The sequence below is a fragment of the Amphiura filiformis genome, chromosome 1 (assembly GCF_039555335.1).
Source record: "Amphiura filiformis chromosome 1, Afil_fr2py, whole genome shotgun sequence".
NCBI lineage: Eukaryota > Metazoa > Echinodermata > Ophiuroidea > Amphilepidida > Amphiuridae > Amphiura > Amphiura filiformis.
The window spans coordinates 22,303,236-22,326,304 of NC_092628.1; the positions used below are offsets into that span (position 1 = coordinate 22,303,236).

Consider the following 23,069-nt stretch of genomic DNA (forward strand, 5'->3'; position numbering starts at 1 on the left):
CCTTAGGATTGAACAAGAGGGTCAGGTTGTTGGTAGAAGCCCATTCCGCGAGGCAAATCCCATCACTATTGCAGCGAGAGTAGCCCCAGTCAGTGTGCTGGCAGTTAAAGTCTCCTGCGTATACACATGGTGCTGGATAATGAGGTAGAGATGTGTTGGTCAGGCGTACTGGAGGTGGTTTGTACACATTGATGATGTTGATGCCAAGCACTTTCACTGCGATCCATTCAGTATCAGAGTCGGGTGAGGACTGGGCCTCAAGAGACCAGTCATCTGTGTCTTGGCTGATGAAGGTTGCTAGTCCATGGTGTTTGCTTGGGATGTAGCCTGCCAGTGAGAAGTTAGGTAGAGTTAGCTTTTCATTGGTTTCACGGTGTGTTTCTTGGAGAAGGATCACAATGGCTTTGTTGTTGACTGCCAGCTGCTCAATGATGTTCATCTTGGCAGGGGTGAGGCCTTCTACGTTCAGTTGCAACGTCGTTACATCGTAACCTTCGACAGCAGTTAGCTGTCCGTCCTGAGAAGGACGCGAAGCAGGGCTCAGGGTCACTGCGTTGACTAGCGATATGTCGCTTTCTTCCTTGACTCATTGTCGACGTTGGTTCTCGTTTTAGCGAGTTAACAGGGGAGACCACGTGAAGGTCGCCGAACCCGGAACTACATACACCAGCATGACCAGAGACACTACTGTATCTGGTGACGGGCTCTTTGCGCAAGATTTTCGATAAGAGAAGCTAGGATAAGATCACTCACCCAATGCGACACAAAAGACCATGACTGCTGATTAATTTAAATCACTTGTTCTTAACTTGACTATTGATAATGTTAATATAAGGACAATCCTACACAGGACATTAATGGCTTCCACTTTAATTCAAATTTGTATAATGAGAGAACAATACTTCAATATGCAACCAAAATAGTTAAAATCGTGTAATGATATGTACCAGTTATCGTTGCGCATGCCTCTGTTTACTCTTTTAAAAATCTGCATCACAAATAAGAGGCAAAATTGATACAGATGGGATTATTCTGTAAGTATTGTAATTAGGGACATCGGATACCGCGAGCGAATATATCTCGAGCCGTAGCAAAGCGAATTTAAAATTCAAATTTTCCACTTTGGAAAGCTACAAAAACAAAGCGAATCATTCCGATTATGCAGACGTGTTGGACACTTAGTCAAATTGTGGTCGTTATTATTATGAAATAGCGGAAGTTCAATTGCTTGGTACATATTTATGCATCCTTTTTTATCTTGCTATATCTTATCCTCTAAATGATCATATCATCAAAACAAAATAGTGCATGTGCGATTTCTCTTTCTAAAATAACACACGTTTTGGTGCAAAGTTTATTGGGATACAGTGTTTTCTATGCTATTGTTTCTTCAAGTTCGATGTACCATTAGGTGAGGCTAAACTGGTATATCTGTCTTAGGATAATTCACAATGCAACACACAATTTCAATCAGTGAAGAGTGTTACGATCTAGCATAACCAAATGCCGAGAAAGCCTTTCCTTATCATGCTTATACAAAAACAAAATGTACCTTTAGTCAATAATTATACATACCTTTCTTGGACAATATCTGTCCAATATATCATTAAGGCAAAATCAGTAACGAAAAAAAGTTATACGAATCTCGAATATTGGAGTGATTTATCCGCCCCATGTTAATTTACAAAATATATATATCCCCAAGATCTTAAAATAAAAACAAAGCTTATACTTGTCAAAGCTTGTCCGTCAAATTATGATTCGTGCCCTGCTTATTTCTTAAGATTTCAATTTCTACTTTTATTCAACCTAAAGCCCAAATTGATTCGTTATTGACTTAAAAGCTTGAAAACTGATGACAAGGAAACAGATTTATAAAAGAAATCAAGATCCGTATGTCCAATCATATTTGCAATATGATCTCGGGGATAAATCATTCACGATCTTTCTTTTGCAATTTGATCTCACTCAGTTCCAAGTAACTGGACGTTTTATTGGGGAGCTATTCCAGTTGGCATTCTTACACCCCCTATGGAAGATATGATCTTAGTCTCACACAAAGGGGGTATATATTTCAAATGGAGTTACGTATTCAGGTAACCTCATTTGAAATTCACAATCCATGTGTAGAAGATTTAGGCCTAAGTCATGACTTCCTCAAGAGATAATGGATTTCAAAATGGAATAGCCCTATTTACGTATATAGGTTACGTATAATGTCCTAGCTGTTCCTGACAATTAATGAGATTGCTATTGTTACCGGGAATTGTTGTTGTTGTTTTGGTATTGAATCAATTAATTAACAAGACAACAACATGAATCGTTAAAATAGTCGCTCAACTAGGTCCTGTCCATTAATTCAACCTGGCGTTAAAATGTGCTGGGTAATTCAACCTGGCAAATAACATTTGAGATAAAAATGTGATTCTTGATGTTTCCAACTTATTTCCATATTTTGGTATTCTACTGGAACTGACAATAGAGAAACTAATAGAAACCAATTACATTTTTACGGAATGTCCACAAACTTTAAACAAAGACCCATTGTGGCAGTGGTATTGGTACATTGGAATGTTGTCCCGATGCAACAGATGTTAAGATTATATCGCTATCTTGAAATGTTATGCAGGAGAAACAGTACCATTTGGTGTGTTGAAATGCTGTGCAGGTGCAGGAGTTGGGGTAATTATGTCAATTGTTACTGGAATGTGGTCCCGGTGTAACAGGTGTTAGGATTATGTCACTGGTACGTTGGAATGTTATGCAGGAGAAACAGGTGCAGTAGTTGTACATTTGGTGTGTAGAAATATTAACTACGTTTTGGTGAGCACCTTGGAACCGGGGCTACACATAACCAGTTTGACCGGAGTTAATCAGTCCTGCTTTTTTTTTTTTTTTTGGTGTTTTATCTGATCATATAGGGGTCTATGACGTATGTTATCTATCATTGGAATAGGCGTCAACCCCGTAGTTTTTGAGCCACTTTTTGACAATTCAGGAGGATTGCATTCACGTTGAATTTTTTTTAGTAAACTATTGATCCCTACGCCCCTCCAATTTTTTAGATTCTCGAGTGCTCTGGACAAAAAATAAGTATTGTTTATAAAATGGTTTCAATAATAGTTTCCGAGCAAACAAATACCATCGGTAGGCCCTACATTAACTGAATTGGGCGCACGGTTTTGTATTCTTGCTACGGCACTGCACAAGCCATCGCGCCACCCTTCCCCTAACAGTAACAGCCACTCCATCCCACACAAACAACTGTTCATATTATTTTGCAACATTTTCTTGACTGATCATCAGTGATAGTCAGGAAGATATAGAAACATCTGCACTACGTGACTATAATTCAGAAACGTAACATGTTTATCCTTTATGAGAATAGCATGTTCAAAATAGAGGGCGAAAGTGTGTAATGAATAATGGTAAAGTGCTGTAAAGGCTGTAGTCTGTTCGGCTTTGTAGCAATTGTGTGCCATTAAGTTGCTTACGCACAACAAAATAATATTGCAAAATGTTGTTTAGTCTATACTTAAAGGCTTGGTTAGTTAATATTAATTTTTGCATGAATGCCGAGACAACTCAGTTCGCACTGCTGGATCTACAGAAATTTTCAAGGGAAATCTTAAGACTTTTTTATTTTAAGAACTTCATTTATTTGTTGTAAACGCTATGGTACCTTGTGAATAGCGTCCTAAATACCTGTTTGTTGTTGTTGTTATCATCATCATCATCATCATCATCATCATCATCATCATCATCATCATCATCATCATCATCACCACCATAATAATCATCATCATCATCATCATCATCATCCATCATCAACATCATCATCATCTCTCATCATTATCATCTCTCATCAACATTGTCATCGGCCCAAATCATCCATTATTATCTTCATCATTTCCACTATAACCACACCTGTCCAATAGAAATAGAAATAATTTTACTGCAACTCATCAGAGAAACAAAATATTTAAAAAAAGAAAAAAAATCTTATTACTGCTTTACAAGAAACTCAAATATAAACACAACCGCGCGAGATTTTTCACCCACTACCATACCACCACCCAACAACTTTTTTTATACACGCCAACCGCGTATGCCGAAACCCGCGAAACCCGAGAACCGCTCTAGTTTCTTTTTGATATGGGGTGGACATTGTGCATGTTGTGCATGTGTTTATGAATCAAGTGATTTTGCTCACAGAATAACTTTTCAAGAATAAATACGCGCAAAATACTTTCGAGTTCAAAGCTAAAATATCATGATGAAAAATGGAACAAATTCGCGCGAAGGTCAAGAAAATTTGCAATTGAAAATATAGGGTAGGTGCAGGTAATATGGGACAGCAGGTAATATGGGACACCTGTTTTCATTTTAACAAAAAGTCGCTTAGAGAAGGTAAACACTTTAAGTTGATTTGTTAAGTGTTTAGAGACATCAATTGTGCTTCTAGAAATGCAGTTTTGGAGTCTGTGTATCAAACTCCTGGAAATCAATGCCAAAAAGTGGAATTGCCCAAAAAATTATGTCGTTTTTTTGGCCTGATATAAAATCAATGACGTCACATTTTATGATTGTGTATCCAAAAACTCTGGTACTGAGGGGGCATTTGTCATTTTTTATGATCTTTAGGTGATGGGTTAATCTTATCAGCAGGTAAAATTCCACTGACAACTGGCACTTTCCTTTTATAAATGATTATTTTCTCTGATTTTCAACTGAATGGGTGCAGGTAATATGGGACACATAGGAAATTGTGTGCATTGTCAATGCGAAAAGCAAAACTATTTAGAAAATTGAATTTTCTTGTAGAAATTTGCATTTAACATTCAAAATCATGTAACAAAAATGTTTTTAGAACAAAAGAGTGATTTTCTGAACTTTTGATTTTCACCATAGAGATAACACAGTGTCCCATATTACCTGCACATGCAGGTAATATGGGACACTTGACGATGACGTCATTTTGACGTCATAGCGTCCAAACAAACATAAAAACAAGGTAACATTGCCTGTTTTATTAATCTTAAAGGACAGGTTGTTCATCATAACAATCTCTTGTGGGCATATCTTCTTTAGTTTTTATGCAAATAAGCTAAACGTCCTTAATGGTCCCATATTACCTGCAGGTACCCTAGTAAAATAATTCTGAAGTTCATTTTTCTTCACCACTTATAACTTTTGTTCATTCACGGCCTTGATTTTTTTTTTTCCGGTGGAGCAATTTTTTTGGGGGGGGGGGTTCGAGGTGGAGCATTTTTTTTTTTTTTTTTTGAAGATGTGGGTGAAGTAAATTTACTTTTTATTTGCACTGATGGCGAGACAATTTTTTTCTTTGGAACGGCAAAGACTTGATGTTGACTGTAATTCTTAACTTAATTTGTTTGGATCTGGATCATTTTACCGCCCTTGCTAAAATCCTGCCTAAAATTTGCATATAACATAAATTAGCCTAAATTAGGCCTAGTTGGAAAAAATATATGCAAACAGCCAACGCCGCTGACGTAGCAAAGTTAAGAGGTCAAACATTTGATATGCATGGCAGTCCACGTTCCAATATCTGTGGGCAGTCTAAACAAATTTATTGACGCATTTCGGCCTTGAAAGTCCATTATATAATAATTATTAGCTGAGACTAGTAAACAAATATTGGCTTATTATTGGTTTTACTAGTCTCAGTTATTAGATGACACTCGCCATTCTTTATTTACAATAATCCCAATAATGCTGAGTCACACTGGCCGTTCTCTCTACTGTAGGCCTACTCACAGTTCTGCACTCTCATGACTCGCCAACTGCTTCTGGTCCTATTTTGTAGACATTGAGCATATCGGCTTACGCACACAACTCGTAAATCATGTCAGATAAACCACCGAAGATCAGAAAGACTGAGGAGCCTTATGATCAAACTCTGGTTAAACATCTAACAAAAGGTAAGTTCTTTAAGATTAGTAGCCTAAATACCTGCCCACAGGGCCTATGGCCTACTGTAGTCACACACAACACTGATACAACCCCCCGGGGGGTGGGGTACTCAAGTTTGGTTTTGGTAGGGACGTGCCGCTGAGAATTTGAAAGTAGACACATAAATATACCAATTTTCCATGAAATTTTGACCCATTGATATACCAAAAGTCAAAATTTTCCGCGGCCGTATTTAACCCAAATTGTCTTAGTTTTTACAAATTAATACTAGGTTAAGGAAAAATTGGGCTATTTTCTGAAAAAATTGAGATATTTTGAAAAAAAAAGACTCATTCATATACCAAAATAGCCTACTTGAAAATAGGCTTTGAAAAAGGGGTCATTGATATACCAAAAGACCAAAAATGCTACCCATATTTGCGACCCGTCCCCGTATGGTCATTTGTAGGCCTACTGAGTACCCCCCCCCCCCCCCCGGATACAATACGGTAGGGCTACATACGAATTTCATAGGACAGTAAATAAAGCCTTAATGTACTACGGTATTTGAATTGGGATCCCCAAATTTTGGGGAGCGATTCATGGATTCATGGGGGAATGCAGACCTAGAAGCGCCTAGAGGGGAGGGGGGGGCAAGTGTTTTAGCACGGCGTTTGCAAATTGACATGACATGACATGACATGACATGGCATGACATGGCATGACATAATATAGGCCTAACATAACATCATGACTTGACATTATATGACTTAGCATAACATTACATAACATTCAGTGTATTTTAAGAATGTATAACATTACATAACTAATATTCGGGTTTATATTTAGGCCTACTTGTTTATTATGACCTTTCCGTTTGTTTGTGTTTGTATTTTTCTTTCAGGAGACCCATGTCCACCCCTAGCATCGGGTACGCTGAGGATATACAGTATGAAATTTTGCCCATATGCAGATAGAACGAGACTGGTTTTACATGCTAAAAATATTCCGTAAGTATATCAAGTACGGCATATAATCGTTATAATATGCACAATTTTAAGGGATCTAAAATGAGCGTTTATTGCGTTTCGACAGTATTTTTTGTGGGACATGAGAGCACCTCAGACCTATCGAATTGCATTCTGAATACGAAGCATGTCTTTCTGATATGAAATAATTTTCATTTTTGAAAATCACAATATAATACAAATTTTATGACAAATTATAAAAATTTGATATTTTTCAAATTTTGATATATAACAGTCCTCGAAGTAAATTATATAAATCTAATGATATATTCTTAAAGTGTATGTAGCAGGGAGGAAAAGCCGACGGTCAATTGAAAATTTTGACCTTTCATATTGAAGATATGGATTTTTTCCCAAAAAGACCTTATTTTTGTTTGGTGTTTTGGGAAAAAAAATCCATATCTTCAATACGAAAGGTCAAAATTTTAAATTGATCGTCGGCTTTTCATCCCACCTACATACACTTTAAGTATAAATCATCAGATTTATAAAGTTTACTTCAACAAGTACTGTTAAATATCAAAAATATCAATTTTAATGATTTGCCATAAAATGTGTATTAAATTGCGAATTTCAAAAAATCAAAATTATTTGATATCAGAATGACATTCTTCGTATTCAGAATGCAATTCGATATGTCTGATGTGCTCTAATCTCCCAAAATAAATACTGTCCAAACGTTCATACCCCAGCCCTTAAGGGCATACTGAAAAATAATGATAAGGGACCGTTCACAAACATTTGTAAGGGGGCCTGAATTTTTTTTACCCTTCTAAGGCCCTGAAATTTTCGAGGTCTGTAAAGGGGGCCCGAAAGAAACATTTTTGCGAGAAAATTTTTTTGCATCAGGCCCCCCTTACAAGTGTTTGTGAACGGTCCCTAAAAATTTACCTTTTCAAGGTTAAAAGTAAACTTAATTCCTTTTAGAAGCAGCCTGTCATGCGGACTAACTACTAAGTCGTTTTTATTTTATTTATTTATTTATTTATTTTTTTTATTTTTTTTTGTTTTTATTGGCTGAATTGTGCAAACTGGTTTCATCATGGTGGTATTTGCAAAAGGGTAGATCGTCTTAGCGAAATTAATTCATTGCGTTGGAGAAATTAACTTATTTTGCATTGAAGAAACTAGGCGACTACACACAGAAAAATCGGACCTTCATTATGTAAAAAATACCAAGTATAATGATGTTGTGTATAATTTCGACAATTTTTTACACAGGTTAAGTAAAATTTCATCAAAATGTTTTACCAGTTGTTATGTAATTTTAAAATGCACCTATTCGAAAGGCAAAACATACATTGGCCAGATATTTTGCCGAGTTTATGTAGTTTTTACCTATTTCAGGTAAGAATATAGCGCCGACCGAAAGCAATCATGGCGGACACGACGTGTATGTGATCGTGTAGCGCATGCCTCCTGAAACATCATCCAAATAGGTAGGTTTCGAAGTCATAAGTTGGAACCAAACTGGAGATTCGTTCGATAAGCTCATGTATGGATATCTTTGAGACATTAAAAATGGCTATTTATGGGTTCATTGACTAGATTTATCAACATTGGAATTGACATTCTTAGTCAGCCTGGGAGTGGTCTAGTTCGTAGACACGTTTCTGATTGGACAATCGCATGATTTCGGGTGCCGTCTATCAGGCCGTAGACGACCCCACGTCATCATGCGTCTTGATAATGCGTAACACGCGTGTAGAGGTGCGCGTATGTATCGCGCTGGATGCGTAGACTAGTGCGGAATACGCGAACGCGCTAGCAGTACGCGCAACAGATTACGTGAAGTTGTAAACAAGTTTCGTTCATTTTATAATGAGGGAGTTTTATGACGGTAACTTAGTTTTGCTTTAAAAATTGTTTACCGTTATTAAAATAATATTTAACTGACTAAGAATGAGAATAAACGATAGGAATTTTTATTTTGCCTATCCTCTACCTATGATAGACGACAGGCAGGTCCAATATTTTTATCGTAGTGGATACCGGCTGCGCCGGCATCCACTACTCAAAATATTGGACCTGCCTGTCGTCTATCACACGGTAGAGGATAGGTATGGGCGGCCATGAGGGCCAAAAGGGTCTCAAAATCACACACGGGTCTCAAAAGTACAATAAGGTCTCAAAAACACACAAAGGTCTCAGAAATAAACACACAATAAGGTCTCAAACGTATAATAAGGTCTCAAAAACACATAAAGGTCTCAGAAATAAACACACAATAAGGTCTCAAAAGTATAATAAGGTCTCTAAAACAGAGAAAGGTCTCAGAAACAAACACACAACAAGGTCTCAATAGTACAATAAGGTCTCAAAAATAGAGAAAGGTCTCAAAAACAGAGAAAGGTCTCAAAAACAGAGAAAGGTCTCAAAAACAGAGAAAGGTCTCAACTGACACAGAAAAACACGTTATGTTCTCAAAAACACGTTATGGTCTCAAAAACACGTTATGGTCTCAAAAACACGTTATGGTCTCAAAACACGTTATGGTCTCAAAAACACGTTATGGTCTCAAAAACACATTATGGTCTCAAAAACACGTTATGGTCTCAAAAACACGTTATTGGCTCAAAAACACATGATGGTCTCAAAAACATGATGGTCTCAAAAACACGTTATGGTCTCAAAAACACGTTATGGTCTCAAAAATACGTCAAGGTCTCAAAAACAGAGAAAGGTCTCAAATACAGAGAAAGGTCTCAAAAACAGAGAAAGGTCTCATAATCAAAGAAAGGTCACAAAAACAGAGAAAGGTCTCAAAAACAGATAAAGGTCTCTAAAACAGAAAAGGTCTCAAAAACAGTGAAAGGTCTCACAAACAGAAAAAAGGTCTCAAAAACAGAGAAAGGTCTCAAAAACAGAGAAAGGTCTCAAATACAGAGAAAGGTCTCAAAAACAGAGAAAGGTCTCAAAAACAGGGAAAGGTCTCAAATACAGAGAAAGGTCTCAAACACAGAATGGTCTCAAAAACAGAAAAGGTCTCAAAAATAGAAAAGGTCTCAGAGACATATACCTCAGAGACATAGACTGCACATAACGGTCGGTTGACTTTGTAATACCTGATTTGAGACCCAGACGTGTTTTGAGACATGAACGTGTTTTGACACCCTTTTAGCACACACGGCCGCCCATAGTATTCCCCGGCGTTGACGCTTTTGACCCCGCCGGCCGGGCGGTGAGTGCCAAAAGGGTCTCAAAAGTACGTCTTGGTCTCAAAAGCACATCTTGGTCTCAAAAACACGTCTAGGTCTCAAATCAGGTATTACAACCGACCGTATATATGCAGTACCGCATACAGTACTGCAACATCCGCTTGCAGTCCCGCATGCGGAACTGCAATATCTTTTTTTATTTCCGTATGGGGAACTGCAATATGTTTGGTGTATTTCCGCATGGGGAAATGCAATTTTAATACATTTCCGAATTGGATGTATTAATCAAAAGTTTAAGTCAAATGGCTACGTGCTTTGACATGCAGTTAAAAGGGCATTTCGTGATCCACAGCCTCATCCCCCCACTTTTTCCAAAAAAAAGTTGAGAGTTTTATACCATTGGGAACTTTTGGCTACATAATGTTTATGTACTAAATATTTCTTGCAGATTAATTCATTTAGCAAAAATATCGTGACATGAAAAATTTGAATTTTGTTCTGGTACCGGTATACCAGATCGAAATTACAACAGTGGCCTATGGAATAATACACATAATCATGCATAACTCGCAAACGCAAAATCGGATTGAAATTTTGTGAATAAGCTTTTTGCGTGGATATCTACTGAAAAATGTCATAAAAAAGGATGCTAGGATCACATGCTAAATTAAGTTACTAAGCTCGTCACAATATAGGCCCTATCATACTTATTGGGTTAGATGGTTTGTTAAAGGGACCATTGAAAGAAAAACATATTTGGTATCAAAATAAAGCTAATAACATATAGAATCCATTTCTAAAGTGATAAACGCAATTTTCCTTTATTTTACCCCCCAAATCAGCAAATAAAGACAAAGCGCCCAATGTCGCGTCGTTCCGCCCAATTCATATGCGCAGAGACACGTGGCAACCCCTGTGACGTCAAAGTGGTTATCCTTTCCGCTGCATGGCAACACTGGATAGTCCAGACTTGGTCCTAAACCAACGCATGAACGTGTTTACATTACAGCAATGAACTTTTATGTGCCTTTTAGGTCTAACAAGTATATTAAAAAGGATATTATAATATAAATTACAAAGCTATACAATGACTTAGACCTATATATATAAATTCTAGCTAGGCCTACAAAATTGGCCAACAACGGGGAAACATTTATAAGTAAGTTAAGCCTAGGCCTTCATATTGACAAAGTCAAAGCTGTCAGTGCTAGCTGCTCGGCGTTTGCAAGAGAGTATCATTTGTTTTGACTGAGGCATTCTGATATAGCAACTCTTTACTTATATTTCCTCTGAAATGTCTGGTGAGGATATAAGGAAAGAGAAGGCAATGATGTTTCGGGTTAGCCCATGACATGCGACTTAATATCTTTAGGCCTATTTAGCCTACCTCCCGGGCGTGCGGCCTAGGTTAGGCCATAATGATAAAATTAATATTTTAGTTCTCGTCCAGAGGATTTTCATGAATTGATGACGGAGGGAGGTGTTTTTTTTTCAGTGTAAAATCAGCATTGTCTGCAATTTTCGGTCTTTTCCAACAGTGCTCGAGGAAACGATGACGCATTTTTTTTTCAAATGTGAGATTCTGAGGATAAACCTCCTAGAGTAGGCCCTACCACAAAAAGACTTGGAAGTGGTCCTTGTTCTCTAACCTATTTACAGGCCTATGTATGAAAAATTCATAAATCATTCCAAAGTCTAAAATAATTGAAAAATCTAAAAAAAAAAAAAATCTGACAAATCCCAGAAATTGAGGAGGGAGGGACGAGAACCAAAACATTAATTTTATACGGCCTTAGGCCTAACCGCCAGGCCTAAAACGCAAGCCGATCCTGACTCCGAAGTTTGGAAGCTGAATTGCCAGTGATTATAAGTGTGTTTCTTGTTTCTAAACGGTCGCTCCGTGTAGAGACACACTTATGGGACCAGATTCAAAACAAAAGTCAGGCTCGGGAGAGCGAGTTGGCGCGGTTGTTTCCTCGCCTTGCACCTCTACTGAGGTCCCGGGTTCAACTTCAAGCCCCTGGCGCGCGGCCCAAAGACTCATGTGAACTTGGTTTATCTCGATCCCGCAGGTTTTCTTCAGGGATCTCCAGTTTCCTCCTGCTTCTCAAAAATCGGTGATTAGTTGTTTGGTTATCAAAAACTTCCTTCACCCAATGAAATTTGTGGAGCTGAAAAGATAATTGGTTGATGTTACAATCATACGGAAAAAAAATACATAGGCCTAGGCCTATAATAATAATACCCATGGGAGGTGTTCGCGCCGGCACATCATTATGTGTTGCGACAAATCTTGGCGATATTCCCCTCAACATCGTCACTATATTATAGGCCTATAGGCAATTAGGCATACTCATAATTAGTTTTATGGTTTTATATATGCCATGTAGGGCCTACATAAAGTCATCGGAATCATGGTCATGTTGACCGGGGGGTTGAATTTATGAATAAGTAAAATAGGAAAAGCTGCATATGCTTGATGATGATAAAAAACAATTGATCGTCCCGCCCACTTCCTTTCGCATGGCATTGCCATTGAGGGAGTCTGAAATGTTTAATGCTAATTTCTTTATTATAAGGGAAAACATCTTTTTTTAAATGTTTCAAAAGTTAATAATATTGTCAATAGTTTAGATTTGCTTCTGTCCAATAAGCATTTCAATTTAGAGGCTTTGTTTTAATCATCCTCTCAGAGAACCATCAAATAACAAGAGCCTCTATCCTATCATCCTCCTCTACAAATTACACAACTAGTAATAATGTCCGGGAATAATACATAGGCCTAGGCCTAAATGATCCATTTGCATTGTAAAAAAATAACTAATAAATGATCAATAAAAAGGCCCTCCACTTCCTCTTTTTGATAACATGTGGACAATCAACTGGAATTTTGTTTTTACTTGACCTTTAAATAATTACAAGTGGTTGTATTACCATGATTATTGCATCTGATATTTAGATCGCGATCGCTGTTGTCAAATTATCCCGGCAAAAATGTCAACGCAACACAAAACGCGTAACCACAATGACGTCATCAGGAAAGCGCCCAATTTTCTACTTTGATAAATGACGCGCGATGTAGCGTCGGAAGGGGGTAAATCGAGTACGTTGTTTTCATTGTATTTTTATTTCTAAAATAGTTAGTTCTTCAATTGTTTTAGATATTGATTCTATATTTCATGGGCTTTATTTTGATACCAAATCATATTTTCTTTCAATGGTCCCTTTAATATCTACACCACATTTCGCCATACTGCATTTTAGAAACGCTTGCTGTTAGAATAAGAAAAATTTTAATTGTAATTATTGAACATTCTAGGGAAGCGTGGTTACCTTTTTAAAATAACCGAGTGAGAGGGTTTTCAAGAAAATATTTTTCCTGTCAAAACTGATGCATCCTCTGTATAAAAGAAAATATGAATATTAACTGCACATCATATATAACGATTCGTGATACCCAATTGTGGCACATTTGATGTCGTTTATGAGGCAGAAAATTTTATTTCAATTTTATATACGCCAAAATATTTTTTTAATTGAGCGAGAATGGCGATAGAAAAAAACGTTGAAAATTACATATATAAATTACATTAGACCCAACCAATGATAACTGTTTCGTTTTTATGGTAATCTAATCTTTTATTTCCTGAAATAAAATTATGGGTCTAATGTGGATTAATTATGTAATTGATGAAAACATCGACGTGTATAAAAGATGCTACAAGAAAAATGGTAGGCCACGCCACATTGATAATCTATGCTTTTAGTACACGGCGAGTTCGTAGGGCACGTGTGAATCAAAATCGATTATAGGCCTACTATTGTGCGTGTATAGCCTCATTCCTATTTCTGTATATAAAACACGCAGTTATCAACAATTGAGCGCTATTAATACACATTAATGTTTTTAAACAAATAAAATTCCAAAATATGGTACGTTTTCTGTATTTGCTTGTCACGTGGTATGTTGAAGTAATGAAGTTGCGATTATATTTTTAAATTTTCATCATGACACCATCAAGCCTTGATAGCCGAGCGGTCTAAGGCGCTGGTGTCAGTACAAACAGAATTATTAGCTCCCAGCAAACACAAAACGTTTTCGACCTGATTCGCAAAGTTATAGAAGGTTGTGAGAAAACGTTTAAATGTCGGGTTATATAAAGGGTATATTAAGAGTATAAAACGTTTTCATAACCTTAAAAAACATTTTTTGATAATCTACTGCTCAGGAAACAAAAATGATTTACAGAAAACGTTTAAATGTCGGGTTATATAAAGGGTATACAAATGTTTTAAAAACATTCCAAAAACATTCTTGAAAACTTGATACAAAACATTCTAAACAGAATGTTATTTTGGGGTTGAAAAAATATTTTGCGAAAAAGGATTGCCCAAAATATTTTCAATAACGTTTTAAAAACGTTTTCATGACCTTTATATAACCCGACATTTAAATGTTATTAAAATGTTTTGAAAAAAACATTTTAAGAACATTTCTGTATTTGCCGGGTTCAAATATTTTAACATAATGTTATTTTAGTATTCACACAATATTTGGCAAAAATGTTTGCAAAAATAGTTTACAATAACATTTTTTGAAAACATTTAAAAATATTGTTGTAGTGTGTTTTCATACAAAACGTTTTAAAACGTTATCATGACCTTTATATAACCCGACATTTTAATGTTATTAAAACGTTTTTACCTAAACCAAAAGCCAAAATATAACTTATTTAAAACGTTTTAAAAACGTTTTTGTGTTTGCTGGGTCTAAATCATAAGTGCTTTATATAAATGACAAGAAGTAATGCTCTTTAGCTGTAAGTTTAGAGGGCTTGTCACCGTTCCCTCAGGCCCGTAGTACGCATGATTTTTTTGGAGGTGCTGATTTTGCGAAAGTGCACTTTTTTCAGAGGGGTGATATTGTGAAAAGTGGAATTTTCACCTTTTTTTTTGACCAAAAAAGCGTAAAAAAACCTGATTGTTTTTGCTTGCTATGCTCACAAAAATGTGATATTTTGGTACTTTGTGTATACTTGTGCAGATTTGGGGGTGAATCAATGTGTGGTCGCACCCCTCCCCCACTCCCCCATGTACAGGCCTGAGTTCCCAAGGTCAAAAGAGCTAAAATTTTCACTTTCATGGCTGCTTTGTTATGATTCTTGTAATTCCTTGTTGATATTCCTTAAATCAATTAAAAAGTGACAGACAAACAACCCAACTTTTAATGTTAATTATGCATATTCAAAATAATACGGGCACTGCTAGTAAAATTTGATAATTTTAAACAATAAATTTATTAATAATTCTAAAAATGTAACACATGCTTTAGGTTTTACAACTTTGTGTATTTTTGTTTGAATCATACATGTATACTGACCACATGTTGGAATACTTGTGTGTGTTTAGAAAAATAAAGTGACTATAAATAAGAATACAATTTAACATGTATCTATGTGTTTGTTTTCATGGTGACTGGTGTAAGGGCTGATCAATATTAGACAAGTTAATTGTTGAGCTTTTTTAATGGCAAGGGGTGAAACAAGAAATAAAACCCAAATTTATAAGGAAAACAATTTTAAGCAAAATATGTCAATGTTTTTGAGCTGAAAACAATTCATAAATTGCCTCAAAATATTCTTTTTGTGATGCTTTTTATCTTTCACATTTACCCCTTGCACAAGAAGACTTTTTTCTGTGGTGTAAAACAGGCATTGATTTTTGCCAAAAACTGAGGGTTTCAGTGAAGTTTTGTTTTGATGAGGGGAGGTGCAAGTTGTTTTGAAAATGTCCAAATTAGTGAATGCAATGCCTGCTGCTGAATTCCAATAAAACTCAATTTTTGAATAAGATTCATCCTCCACAGTGATATACCAACATGGATATGGGGTGGACCCTGAGTGATCCCATATTTTTTTGGCAGGTCGAAAGGGCGGGTCAAGTAATTTTTGGCAAGTCGAAAGGGTGGGGGAGGGGGGGCAAGCAATATTTGGCATATATATTTTGGGCAACGTTTCTATATTACACCCTAAAAGGTGTAGGAAAACGTTAGGAACGTGTTCAAATATGCACAATTTCTTTTCAATCGCATTATATGATAAGACTTTTTAAGTCCAACTTGTAATTTTGTAAGAAATTTGGACAAAAGTTTTGGCCAAATCTAACACAAATTGTCTAACACAAATTGTCTTAGTTTTTACAACTTACAACCGCAAGCAATTTGAGAAACATTTTGGCTGCAGTGATGCAAAGTTGGTCTGTTTTCCAAAAACTGCACATCCCGACCTGCATCACCGCATGCGGAAATGCAAGTTGGGATATGTAGTTCCTCATGCGGAAGTGCGTGACGGAATGTGTAGTTTCGCCTGCTGATGTGTGCAGTATAGTACTGCATGCGGTACTGCACATATAACGGTCGGTTGTAATACCTGGTTTGAGACCTTGACGTATTTTTGAGACCATAACGTGTTTTTGAGACCATAACGTGTTTTTGAGACCATAGTGTGTTTTTGAGACCATAACGTGTTTTTGAGACCATAACGTGTTTTTGAGACCATAATGTGTTTTTGAGACCATAACGTGTTTTTGAGACCATAACGTGTTTTGAGACCATAACGTGTTTTTGAGACCATAATGTGTTTTTGAGACCATAACGTGTTTTTGAGACCATAACGTGTTTTGAAACCATAACGTGTTTTTGAGACCATAACGTGTTTTTGAGACCATAACGTGTTTTTGAGACCTTAACGTGTTTTTGAGACCTTTCTCTGTTTTTGAGACCTTTCTCTATTTTTGAGACCTTTCTCTGTTTTTGAGACCTTTCTCTGTATTTGAGACCTTTCTCTGTTTTTGAGACCTTTCTCTTTTTGAGACCTTTCTCTGTGTTTGAGACCTTTCTCTGTTTTTGAGACCTTTCTCTGTGTTTGAGACCTTTCTCTGTTTTTGAGACCTTTCTCTGTTTTTGAGACCTTTCTCTGTATTTGAGACCTTTCTCTGTTTTTGAGACCTTTCTCTGTATTTGAGACCTTTCTCTGTATTTGAGACCTTTCTCTGTTTTTGAGACCTTTCTCTGTTTTTGAGACCTTTCTCTGTATTTGAGACCTTTCTCTGTTTTGAGACATTTCTCTGTTTTTGAGACCTTTCTCTGTATTTGAGACCTATCCCTGTTTCTGAGACCTTATTATACTATTGAGACATTGTTGTGTGTTTGTTTCTGAGACCTTTCTCTGTTTTTGAGACCGTATTGTGCTATTGAGACATTACTGTGTGTTTATTTCTGAGACCTTTGTGTGTTTTTGAGACCTTATTGTACTTTTGAGACCCTTGTGTAGTTTTGAGACCCTTTTGGCCCTCACGGCCGCCCATAGATAGGCAAAATAAAAATTCCTATCGTTTATTCTCTAATTGCAGCGTACGTATTGCCGCGACCATGATTACGTGCTTCGACATTCATTGCAGTACGATACTGTACATACTGTATTCTGCGCCCGGACACTGCGTGTATACATGGTATAGCAATATGTGTGTTGAGATAGATAGCGATGTAATACGGTGTAGACGTGATAATGCATTGAAATGCCTTTGGTAGGTAGTCCTACAGTACCAAATATGGGAATTAGGCTTGAAGCATTTCAGTGGCTTAGTGTATTATTATAGCATTGTATCGTACATGTAATACATGCGAGAGAGAAATGCTTTACAAATTACATTGAACATTCACTAGATAGAGGGTTGAACTGATAAAAAGGAAAACAAAAACAAAATAAAATATTTCATGCATGAAATTGTATTGTTGAACGAATCTGACAGTTGACCAAGATCTGATGACTTCAAATCTATCATGAATTATGTTTCAGCATAAAATAATACAGAAAGAAAGAAAGAAAGAAAGCCCCAATCCTACCTAATAATGAAGTATTTTTTTGCTTAACTGGTATGTTTTTTTATAATTCAAGGTTGTGTGAAAAATACCTATTTGTTATGGGGGTTCATATGCTACATAAATGTTATGTATGTTTTACATAAGTTGTGTGAAAAAATACATAACAATTATGTAGTAAAATACCTAATAGCCAAGGTAAAAAATTCTACATAAAAGTTATGTAAATATTTTACTTAATAGCCATAGTATTTTTTTACTTATCTGCTATGTTATTTTTACATAATTCATGGTTATGTAAAAAATACCTATTTGTTTGGGAGTTCATATGCTACCTAATGTTATGTATATTTTTTACATAACCTGTGTAAAAAATTTTCTGTGTGTATATAGGCCTACTTGTACACACGGAAAACGTGATCCATATCGTGTGGATCGAGTCACCCACTATGTTTCACAGCTTTTCACCATTATCTTATTTTGTATTATTGGTATCGCAGGCATGAAACAGTGAATGTAAATACATGGATCAAACCAGAATGGTTCTTCGACAAGAATCCTAGTGCCTTGGTACCAGTACTGGAAAAAGATGATAAAATTATATACGAGTCTTTCATCACGTCTGACTACTTAGATGAACTATACCCAGACCAAAGACCACTGCACTCTAAAGATGCATATCAAAAGGCAAACGATAAAATGGTTCTCCAGTATTTTAATGATAAGGTATGTTAATGAATCCTTTGGATAACATTCATGGTTCGATGTAGAACTCTTTTACATCTATAAAAGTGTTTTCGTTGGCATGGACATTTCTGTACTCTTAGAAAGGTTTCAAAGGGGTCTCAAGTGTCCTCTTGGAAAGCAGTTGAACAAAGGTTCCTGGAATTTCAAGAACTCTTCGCAGAACCATTAGGGGCATTTCCCCCAATATGCCCCCCACCACCACCACCACACTTTTGAGGCAAAAAAACCCAAAATTACGTACATTTCTACTTTTTGCGGCAATTTTGTACATTGATCGATTTTGCCCCCTGAAATTCACTTTGCACCCCCCCCCCCCAAAAAATCCTGGTGCCGCATTGACCATTACAGGTTCGGCAGCCTATTTAGAGTAACAAAACAGTTCCTCAGAATGACAAAGGATCCTTTTATGGTTCCATTTAACAACCATCAAGGGTTCTCATGAGAGGACACTTCTAAGAAGAGTGTGGAGCATATATATGTTTCTCGATTTCAGGTGAGTTACCATTTTTGTCATGAGATCCAATGTACAATTTACACGGCAACCTTAATACCCATGTCCCAGCAAACAAAATATTTTTAAACGTTATAAACCCGTTTTGGTTTTGGTCAAAACGTTATAATAACGTTAAAATGTCCGGTTATAATTTATTACAAAGGTCATGAATGAAAAACGTTGTCAAAACGTTATCATGGTTATTGAAAAATATTTTTGGGCGAAAATTTATATAAATACTGTCCAAACGTTCATACCCCATCCCTTAACTTACTTGAAACTTTTTGACTCAAAATATCGAGACAAAATAATCAACTAACATTGAATTTATTGCTGGTATGATGAATTTTATAGGTGAACGGTGCGTTTTGGAAGGCAGCAGGAAAGCGCGGTCAAGACCCGGAGTTAAAGGAGAAGTTTCTTACAGAAATAGAGAAATTGGAGGAGGAACTCGAGCAAAGGGGGACCAACTTCTTTGGAGGTTTGTTTTCAATTTCTATTACTTATATTATTTATATTAATTAACGTGGAATAGGACGAAACGAGAAGTGGTAAAATGACGAACGGTGGTAAAATGACTAGAAAAGAAAAGAGGAGAGAAAAGAGCATAAAAGAAGACAAAGAGGAGGGTTTATATGGTTGGGAGGAGAAGAATACATGGGAGGGGAGAGGAGAAAAAGACAAACAGGGTCGACACTAGAGAATTCTCAGGGGGTGCATAAGAGAAATAATTGTTGCTGGTATTAGGTATATCACCTCAAAAATAAGGGCAGCAGAAACACGTTATTTAATGTTTCTACATGAATGACCTTTATTAAAGCATCAAAAATCAAAAACCGAATTGAAATCGGTCAATGCATTGTGACGTAGTGTCAATTTTAAGATGCTCATAAATGGAATGCAAATCTGCCACAAATTGCTATAATGACAAAATTGGCACATTTCGAGATTTTGAAGGTTTATTTGGACACTTGCTTGAAAAAGCAACGTTAATTTAAGTATCACAGGTTAAAATTGCCTATCTTTTTTAACTTCGTCAAAGAAAACAAAATTAAAAATCTATCATTGAATAATTATAATAAATTAACCAAATATACTATTTTAGCAATTCCGGCCAATCTGCAGACAAATAAAAGATAAAAAAATGACTAAGTTCAGCTAATTAATATGCAAAATTGATGCCAAAAGAAAACCGTACATGATATCAGGGTGCGGTTTTTTCACAAACATATGTATACAAAGTTCTTTCAATTGATAACAAAAAATACACAAAAAGTAATCAATTATGCAAATTAGCTTATTACAGCTAATTATGTATTCATGATATTATTATGTAAATTAGGCATGAGTAATTTTGGTTTTTTTTTCGATGTTTAATGAAAGTCTTTTCATTTATCATGAATTTGTCAAGTATGAACCTGTTATGATGTTGAGTAAAGAATCTGCAGTTAATTACTTTAATATAATACAAAAAAAAACCTTTGAAATTTTGACGGTGTCTGCAATAGAATTTTCATTTTTTCTGTAAATATGGTATGTGTCACCATTGCTCAAAGCCAAATCCGAAGTAAAAATAAAAGTTCATTTGCAATGAGACTTTAAATTAACATTTCGTTATCTGGATTAACGTGGGAAGAGAAACGGTAAACGGAACAGCCCCTCTATTATACCGCGTATACAAAAATGGTGTGGCCTTGGACACACACAATGGCTTAGAGCTATTGTGGTTTGGAATATTACTCCCTTTAAACTCACTTAAAAAATGTTTTGTTTCAAATCGTTTTCCTCAAGTGTGCCATTTGTTGTCGACGGAAATAATTTACATGCTTAGAAAGATTAGTGTTTCAGCTAAATGGTGGTAGATCTTGATTTTTCAAAAGGCCTATATTTATTGATTTATGAGGGATCTTCAACAATCCATAAAAATAGGTAGTAGCTCTTAAACGAAGCAACTATTTATTTTAAAAAAAACCGATGGTAGTCACAGAAAGGTTTCACACACATATATCAAAAATTCAAACATTTGTGATAAATAGCACATATGAGGAAATTAATTTTTCGGCATGGATGTTTGCCAAAATTGAACAACTTTCATGCGCGCGCTTTTCAATTTACTGTTATGCTTGCATGCACAGTGTGGCAGAAGTATTGTGCAGCCACTGTGACATGCCTACTGGTATTAATATGTGTTGAGTGCGAAGCGTGTATGACCTCAAACGGGTAACGTCCTTCAGGCCCTCATGGTGGGGCCCATGGGCTTACCAGAGCCTCGTGGAGGGAAGGGGTACTATTACTAAATCGTCCCATCACTAACCAGCTAAAATAATTTTGCTGGAACGAATGCGCGCGAAAATTTAATCGTTTGATGTTAAAATAGGCCAAGCTGAGGACACGGTGTCTTAAACCATTGGTGTCTAGTCTTGTTTCGCACAATAAACATGATAACGAAAATGGATGCCCGTATGGACCATATCACCTCCAAATGCGTCTAGCTAACATCCTTGTAAGCCCAAATATGACATATTATGTGACCATCCAATTGTTAAAGTGGTTTAACTGTCCCCTCTCTAGCTCTTTCTCTCTGTGAGATACATATCTCATACTCTCACCCCGGTTTCACATCCCTCTTCCGTCCCTGTCCCCACTTCCCCGTCCCTTCTTTCTCCTTCTCTCTTTTAGGGATCGCCTTGGGGTACCCAAACAACCCGGGCTGACAACGGCCCTGAGCGCAGACGAGAAGGACAAGGAGGAGGATCTAGGAGCGGGAGGCCGGGGTGGGTGGGAGGGAGAAAGAATGAAATAGTGACATCTAATGTTTGATACCTGTGGTTTGATACTGTAAAAATAACAGAACAGAACACAGATTCTGTGAACAGAAAAATGATATAATCTTGGCACATATTATATTTCTTATGGCTTGTAAACAAGTAAATTGGTACCGAAAATTGGCTAAAGTATAACTGTTTCCCGTCTCCGTACGTTTTATTATATATTTCTTATGATACAGGTGCGGAGCTACCAGGGATGCTGGACTACATGATATGGCCTTTCTTTGCTCGTCTCAGAAATCATTTCGTGCTGGGTGGAAATGATCTACCGGACAGCCTGCCAGTCTTACAAGCCTGGAAAGCTCGTATGCTAGAGGATCCATCCGTGAAGAGTATTCTACTACCAGAAAAAGCGTACATTGAATGGCATACCAATTACCGCACGCCGACTACAATGTTTGACGAGATCGAGTGCTAGCCATGAAAGACACGTCCTATAATCATTTATATGGGACATAACCTTTATTTCTCAAACAGGGAGTGACTCTGTGTGGGAAATTAAATCTTATATATATGGGGTGTATGGATTTCAACTCGAATAGCCCGATAAGACTTTAAAGTAAACTTACAATTACAGTTGAAATCCACACTCCCCCTGTGGAAGGTTTTGGAAATATCTTTCACAGAGGGAGTATGAATTTTCAAAACATTTCAAAATCGTATTTGACACTCACCCTTCTTATGTGGAAGATTCAGCTGGAATCTTTCTCAGAGGGTGTATGAAATGTTTCAAGTTTGCAACTTTACATATATGAAACGGGGACTTTCATTTCTTTGAAGTGGATTTTTTAAAGTCTGCTTCAAATATTTTTACTCAAAAACGTGGACCCTCTGTTAGTTTTTTTTTTTTTTAATTTGGACCTTTTGGGTCATGTTTAAGAAAAGACCTATTTTACTGAACTATAGAAATGTTTCAAGTTTGCAACTTTACATATAGGGGGCCTATGAAACAGGGACTTTCATTTCTTTGAAGTGGATTTTTTTAAGTCTGCTTCAAATATTTTTACTCAAAAACGTGGA

At 36.5% G+C, this 23,069-nt stretch overlaps 1 protein-coding gene across 1 annotated transcript; it reads left to right on the forward strand.

Annotated features, from left to right (window-relative positions):
• Positions 1-5,767: 5,767 nt before the first annotated feature.
• LOC140169831 (glutathione S-transferase omega-1-like) lies at positions 5,768-22,979 on the forward strand. Its single transcript, XM_072193171.1, has 5 exons — positions 5,768-5,945; positions 6,821-6,926; positions 18,482-18,707; positions 19,576-19,702; positions 22,229-22,979. Exons 1-5 carry the CDS (start codon positions 5,870-5,872, stop codon positions 22,465-22,467), a joined length of 774 nt encoding a protein of 257 aa, XP_072049272.1. The 5' UTR covers positions 5,768-5,869; the 3' UTR covers positions 22,468-22,979.
• The last annotated feature ends 90 nt before the right edge of the window (positions 22,980-23,069 follow it).